We start from the raw sequence: 6,667 nt of genomic DNA on the forward strand, positions 1-6,667 counted from the left end.
AGAAAGGCCGAGGATCTCGTCGATGACTTGAGGATAACCTTCAAATGCCTTAGAGAGAAGGGCATCAAGCTCAATCCTGAGAAGTGTGTGTTCGGGGTCCCCTGAGGCATGCTCTTGGGATTCATAGTCTCAGAATGCGGCATTGAAGCCAACCCAGAGAAGGTCTCGACCATAACCAGCATGGGACCAATCAAAGACCTCAAGGGAGTACAGAGGGTCATGGGATGCCTTGTGGCCCTGAGCCGCTTCATCTCGTGCCTGGGCAAAAAAGGTTTGCCTCTATACCGTCTCTTGAGAAAATCTAAGCGTTTTTCCTAGACCCTCGAGGCCGAAGAAGCCCTTGATAGACTCAAGAGGCTGCTCACAAATCCTCCCGTCCTGGTACCCCCAACCAGGGATGAGGCCCTCTTACTCTACATCGCCGCAACGACCCAAGTGGTTAGCGCTGCCATAGTGGTAGAGAGGCAGGAAGAGGGACATACTCTGCCCACCCAACAACCTGTTTATTTCATCAGCGAGGTGCTCTCCAAGACCAAAGCACACTACCCCCACATCCAGAAGCTGGTCTACGCCATGGTCCTAGCCCAGCGCAAATTGCGTCACTACTTTGAGTCACACCTAGTGACTGTGGTATCATCTTTCCCCCTGGGCGAGATAGTTCATAATCGGGAGGCCTCGGGCAGGATAGCCAAGTGGGCCGTTGAGCTTATGGGGGAAACCTTGACTTTTGTGCCTCAAAAAGCGATCAAGTCTCAGGTCTTGGCTGATTTTGTGGCCGAGTGGACAGACACCCAACTGCCATCGGCTCAAACTCAGATGGAGTGCTAGACCCTGTATTTTGATGGATCCCTGATGAAAACCGAGGTAGGCGTGGGGTTGCTATTCATCTCGCCCCTTGGAGTACACTTGCGTTACATGGTGCGGCTACACTTCGCCGCCCCCAACAACATGGCAGAGTACGAGGCCCTCATCAATGGCTTACAAGTCACCATCGAACTTGGGGCATGGCGCCTCGATGTCCAAGGCGACTCATGGCTCGTCATAGATCAAGTGATGAAGGAGTCAAATTGCCTCGACCCCAAAATGGAGGCTTACTGCAAGTTGGTACGACGCCTAGAAGACAAGTTCAACGGTCTCAAACTAAATCACGTCGCGCAGAAGTACAACGAGGCCGCCGATGAGCTAGCAAAGATTGCCTCGGCATGGGCCCTGGTCCCCCTGAACGTCTTCGCCAGAGACCTCCACAAACCTTCCATTGGCTACACAACAAAGGAGGGCCCACCTGTGGAACTCATGACAAAGCTCGATGCCCCCTCTGTTGCTAAGACCCCCTCGACCGAGCCCGATGTCATGGGAGTCAACACCGAGCCTCTACAGACTGATCAGGACGTAGATTAGCGAATCCTGTTCCTCGATTGGCTTGATCAGGGGGACCTTCCTGGCGACAGAACCGAAGCACGACGGCTTGCGCGCCAAGCCAAGACCTATGCCCTCTATAATGACGAATTGTACAGGCGAAGTCCCTTAGGTGTCCTCCAACGATGTATCACTGCCGAGGCGGGCCAAGCCCTACTTTGGGACTTACACGCAGGCACCTACGGGCACCATGCGGCGCCTCGGACGCTCATAGGGAACGCTTTCCGCTAAGGGTTCTACTGGCCGATGGCGGTCGCCGATGCTACCAAGCTAGTACGCTTCTGCGAAGGATGCCAGTACTATGCTTGGCAAACACATCTCTCGGCCCTGGCCCTGCAAACCATCCCCATCACATGGCCATTTGCCGTGTGGGGGCTCGACATGGTCGGGCCTCTACAAAAGGCCCCTGGGGGCTACACCCATCTACTGGTATCAATTGACAAGTTTTCCAAATGGATCAAGGCTCGTCCAATCAATCAAATCAAATCCGAATAGGCGGTGCTATTCTTCACTGACATTATCCACAGGTTTGGGGTCCCCAACACCATCATCACCGACAATGGGACGCAGTTCACCGGCAAAAAGTTCCTGACATTTTGCGATGACCACCACATCCGTGTGGCCTGGTCGGCCGTAGGACACCCAAGGACCAACGGCCAAGTAGAGTGTGCCAATGACATGATCCTACAAGGCCTCAAGCCAAGGATTCATAACCGGTTGAAAAAGTTTAGCAAGAAATGGCTCGTCGAACTCCCATCGGTCATCTAGAGCCTGAGGAACACTCCAAGCCAAGCCACGGGGTTCATGCCTTTCTTCCTAGTCTATGGGGCCGAGGCCATCCTCCCCATCAATTTGGAATATGGTTCCCTGAGGCTACAAGCCTATAACAAACAAAGTAACCGCACCACCCGAGAGGACGCCCTCGATCAACTGGAGGAAGCCTGAGATGTCGCGCTTCTACACTCGGCCAAATACCAGTAGAGCTTATGGCGCTATCAGGCCCGACGCGTCCGAAGCCGAGACTTGAAGGTGGGCAACCTAGCATTGAGGCTAGCACAGAGCAACAAGGGCCGCCACAAGCTGACCCCACCATGGGAAGGACCGTACATCATCGCCCAAGTACTGAAGCCCGGGACCTACAAGCTGGCCAACGAGAAGGGCGAAGTCTTCACCAACGCTTGGAACATAGAACGGCTACGTCGCTTTTATCCCTAAATTTCCAAGCATTGTATATGTCGTTTCTCGAAATGCAATTAAAAAGCGTTCTTTAGTTTGTCTAAATTTTTCGAGTAACCCCCCGAGCCCATCATAGGTCTTGGCAATTCAGTAACACGGCAAGGGAGGCTCGGCTCTGCCTCGGCAGGACCAAGCCTCCCTCAGGGGCTAGATAGGGGACTCCCCCTAGGTCCCACGCACCATTCTTTAGTTATTTTTCGCAAAAATTCCTATGCCAAGACTCTAGCAGGCTCTGACGAATCAGTTGTAAAAACTTCTCAGACCAAGATCTGTTTCCTAGGCAAGAGGTCAGTAGAGCCACGAGATGGCCTACGCCTCCGGGCTACGGCACTCCCTCACTACCTCTCGCCCAAGGGACGGCTTAGGCCCCAAAGGGGTGTTTTGCAAATGAAATCTGATCAGAAGCAACAGAGGGCAGAGGCTCGGAAACATAAGAAAAACAACTAAGAAACACAAATACTTCAGAAATAGAGGCCTCGACGGCCACAAACGTTATGATACAAAAATAACTCCTACTCTATTTTTACATAAGCCCCTAGGGCCCAGATCAAGGCTCAGGGCCTTCAACACCGGTGGGTGGTAGGGGAGGAACCACCTCCTCTTCAAAGAGCGTCGCCAGCACCATGCCAGGGCCTTCCACCACCTCCATCAGCTTCGTGACCACCGCGTCAGCCTCCTCGTCATCATCAGGTAGGACATACCCATCGCTGATGGCCGGGAGGTCAACGCTGACATAGTGAGAAGAGATGATGGCCAGCGCGCGCTTGACACCCGTGTGCAGTGCTCCTTGGAGTCGCTTGCGCATATGGTTGCTTAGTGTAATCAAATGCTCCCCAGGGAGCTGCCTGACTGAACCCCTTCAACCTTTAGGGCCTCGCAGGCAGAAAGGGCAGCACACTTCAGCGCCTCGTGCTCCCCGATCTCGGTCTCGAGCACCGTCTGCACCGTGCTGGAAGCCTCGGTGGCCCGAGTAACCTCCGCCTCTGACTCTGCACCACGGAAAATGGAGTGAGGTCGAGCGAGGGAGAAAACAACCTAAGCTAGGGGCGAAAACCCACGGAACTCACCCTTGGCCTTATGCTCCCAGCATCGGGTCTCGACCTGATAGGCCTCGGTTTTCTCCTTCCAGCGCAGGGCCTTGGCCCGAGAAGCCTCGGCCTCCTCCTTCAAGCACTGGGCCTCGACCCGAGAAGCCACGGCCGCCCTAGAAGCTTCACTTCCCAGCTCTGCATCACGCAAGGGAGTTAGGGAGCGAACATAAGAAAAAGAAAACAAAATAAGGGGACTAAAACTCACCCTCGACCGTCCCCCTCCAAACCATAGCCTCAGTCCGTGAGGCCTCAGCTATAGCAAGGGCCTCATCTAAGGCACCTTTCATCAGTTGGTGTGCCCTCTGTTCTGCCCCCAGCTGCCCCACGAGATCCATGGCCGAGGCCATAGCTTCAACGGCTTAGCCCCTGAAGGCATCCTGATCTCTGACCACGCGGGTGAGCTCCTCCTCCAACTCCTTCACCCGCGCCGCCAGAGGGGCGAGCTGCGTCTAGGCTATGGCCGCCTCGACCTTCGCGTCGGCACAACGAAGGTGGAGGTCCTCTACCTCTGCGCTCCGCGCCGACAGGAGCTTGTTGGCACCGGCAAGAAGGCCCTTCTACCGCTGAAGCTGGTCCTAGATGCCCCTCTCTCGCCAGAGAAAGACTGACTTCCCAAGCGACCGGGTCTCGAGCTCCTAGGGAAGCAGAACGAGGGTCATTGAATGCAACAAAACCAGAAAAGGACAACATCGCGCGAGAAAGGAAAACACGAACCTAGGCGACTCCGAGTAGTTCGTCGGCCACCACGGATAGGGTCGTCCGTAGCGACCACTTCGCCAGCTGGCGGTATTGCTCAAAGGTGCCCCAGCGCCCGCCCTCGGTTGTGTCCTCAAGGGCAAATAGAGGCTCCCCCTTAGGGTCGTCCTGGCTCCACCATAGTACCCACGGGTGATCCCACCCGCGAGGCTCGAGCCGTGCCCGCACGAGGGCCGAGTTTCCCTCGTCCAAGACTGGCGGCGGCTGTTCCACAACACCGGCATCCTTGGCGTTGACCACCTCACACGCCCGGGAAGTATCGTCGGAGGAGATCGGATAGACCTCCGCCTCCCAGCGCCCTCTCGCAACAATGGCGACCCCTAAACCAAGGGCACCTCCGAGGCCTCCCCCGCCTTCATCTCCGCCTCCTAGGCAGATGCCCTCGCTGCCATTAAGGCAGCATCAGTGCCCCCGGGGGCTCTGGCCTCTGCCATCATGGCCTCAGAGGATGCAGAAACACCAACCGTGGCCACTGTGGTCTCGGCGGTCTGGGACGCCCTGTCCTCCATCGCCTCAGCCTCGGAGACCCTGGGGGCCTCAGCAACCAAGGGCACACCGGCCCCATCCAACTCGTGAGCCTTGCCCCTGTCGGGCGGAAGCGCTCCCTCCCTCGTCTGTGCAGGGGCCGCCTCGGCAGCCCCTCCTTGGGCGGCTGGCTCCTTCGGGTCAACCCTCGCCGACGCCACGCCGCGTTGGATAGCGGCTTGTGCCTCCGCCACCCAATGGGCAGAGGAGCCGAGGCTTGCCTTAAGCGCCTTAAGGGGCACCAAGGGGAGCTCATCCGCAGGCCGCTTCTGACTAAGGAAAAATAACCTATAGGGTCAGCGCGAGACCAAAAAAGGTGAACGGAACGCACTATGACCCCGCCAAAAATACACTTACCTTGAACGGGGCGGCAACCGCTTCGCCACGGCAAACCTTGTCCGCAACGGCAGAGGCGTCGCCTCCATATCCATCGGCGTCGGTCGGTCCTCAATGGACCCTGGTGCCCCTTCGGTCCTCTCCGGGGGCGGTGGCGTCGTCTCCACCACCACTCGCTCCACCACGGTCGCCGAGCCCATCGGGCTGATGGCGCGTTTGCCTAATGCCCGCGCCTTGGGCGTGTCGGCCTCGGCCCCGAAGCGAGCGATCACCGACCTCGGGTCCGCTTCTCCTCCCCTTCCCAGGAGTGCCGGGCTGCTTGCCAACGCCCCGGACACCACCTCCACTACGTCAGGAAGGTGGTCCAGGGGACCTCGCCCCACCTCGCCCCCATCATCCCCGTCCGAGGCCTCCATCGACAGCGACGTCGACGGGGATTCCTCTAGTGGGAGACCCTCCTTCCTTTGTTGACGGTGGTGCTTATCCAGCTCCTCGCGCGCGAGGAGTTGCTTCATGCGTTCCGCCGCCTTGGCGTCTTTCCGTTTTTTCTGCACGTCGGCGTGTGCCCGGTTGATCGCCCGCCCCCTCATGTCCTCGGGAACGGGCGGAGAAGAGGAGCGCACGTCCCTCATCCCCTACAGGAACGATGGACGCGCATAAGGAAACAAGGGGTAAGGGGAGATTGAGGAGGCTCGGAGGCTATAGCGGCACATGACTTACCAGCGAAAGGAACCCCCGCAACGGCCGCATCACGATAGGGGTCAAGTTGTTGCCCCTCAGCTTCGCCTCTACTGTCTCCCCCACCTGACAAAGAATTTCCTCGTCGGAAAGGGCAGAGGAGGACATCCAGGTGCCCTCAATGGGCTCACCTGGCTTCATCTCAAACAGGCGCCGGCGCCGAGCCATCAGCGGCAGCACCCTCTGATGGTGGAAGGCAGCCACGACCACAGCCACGGTGAGATCATGGCCTCGTAGCCTCGCTAGCCCCTCTAGAAGCAGCTACAGCTTGGGCTGGTCGTCCTTCGGGACGCCGTACTTCCACCTCTCCGGGCAAATCCCCACAATCCACCTAGTGTAGGGGGAAAGTCCTTTGTCGTCGTTGTGGAGGTAGAACCAACTCGTGTACCGCTAGTGATTGGAGGACGCGAGTTGGGCCGGGATGTAGAGGTGCAGGTAATCCTGACGCACTTGGAGAGTACAGCCGTCGGCCCTCGTCGCCTTCCTCTTACCCGACGTGCCCGTCGGCTTGGTAGTATGCCCCGCCCAGAATAGGTGGAGCCACAACTCCCAATGGGGAGCAATCCCCA

The 6,667-nt window shown here is 57.7% G+C and overlaps 1 protein-coding gene across 1 annotated transcript; it reads right to left on the bottom strand.

The window, feature by feature from the left end:
- Positions 1–4,867: 4,867 nt before the first annotated feature.
- LOC136537472 (uncharacterized) lies at positions 4,868–6,206 on the bottom strand. Its single transcript, XM_066529433.1, has 4 exons — positions 6,081–6,206; positions 5,815–5,995; positions 5,382–5,706; positions 4,868–5,297 (listed from the first exon to the last, which is right to left on the bottom strand). The coding sequence occupies exons 1-4, from the start codon at positions 6,204–6,206 to the stop codon at positions 4,868–4,870; spliced, it is 1,062 nt and encodes a 353-aa protein (XP_066385530.1).
- Positions 6,207–6,667: the final 461 nt, after the last annotated feature.

Source organism: Miscanthus floridulus, chromosome 2, assembly GCF_019320115.1.
Source record: "Miscanthus floridulus cultivar M001 chromosome 2, ASM1932011v1, whole genome shotgun sequence".
Taxonomy (NCBI): domain Eukaryota; kingdom Viridiplantae; phylum Streptophyta; class Magnoliopsida; order Poales; family Poaceae; genus Miscanthus; species Miscanthus floridulus.

Bases quoted from the DNA above. Each gene is read 5' to 3' on its own strand.
- LOC136537472 (XM_066529433.1), bottom strand. From the start codon at position 6,206: ATGTCCTCCTCTGCCCTTTCCGACGAGGAAATTCTTTGTCAGGTGGGG. The intron at 5,996-6,080 runs GTAAGTCATGTG...TCGTTCCTGTAG, and splicing joins TGCGGGGGTTCCTTTCGCTG to GGGATGAGGGACGTGCGCTC. The intron at 5,707-5,814 runs GTCTCCCACTAG...TTCCTGACGTAG, and splicing joins CCGTCAACAAAGGAAGGAGG to TGGAGGTGGTGTCCGGGGCG.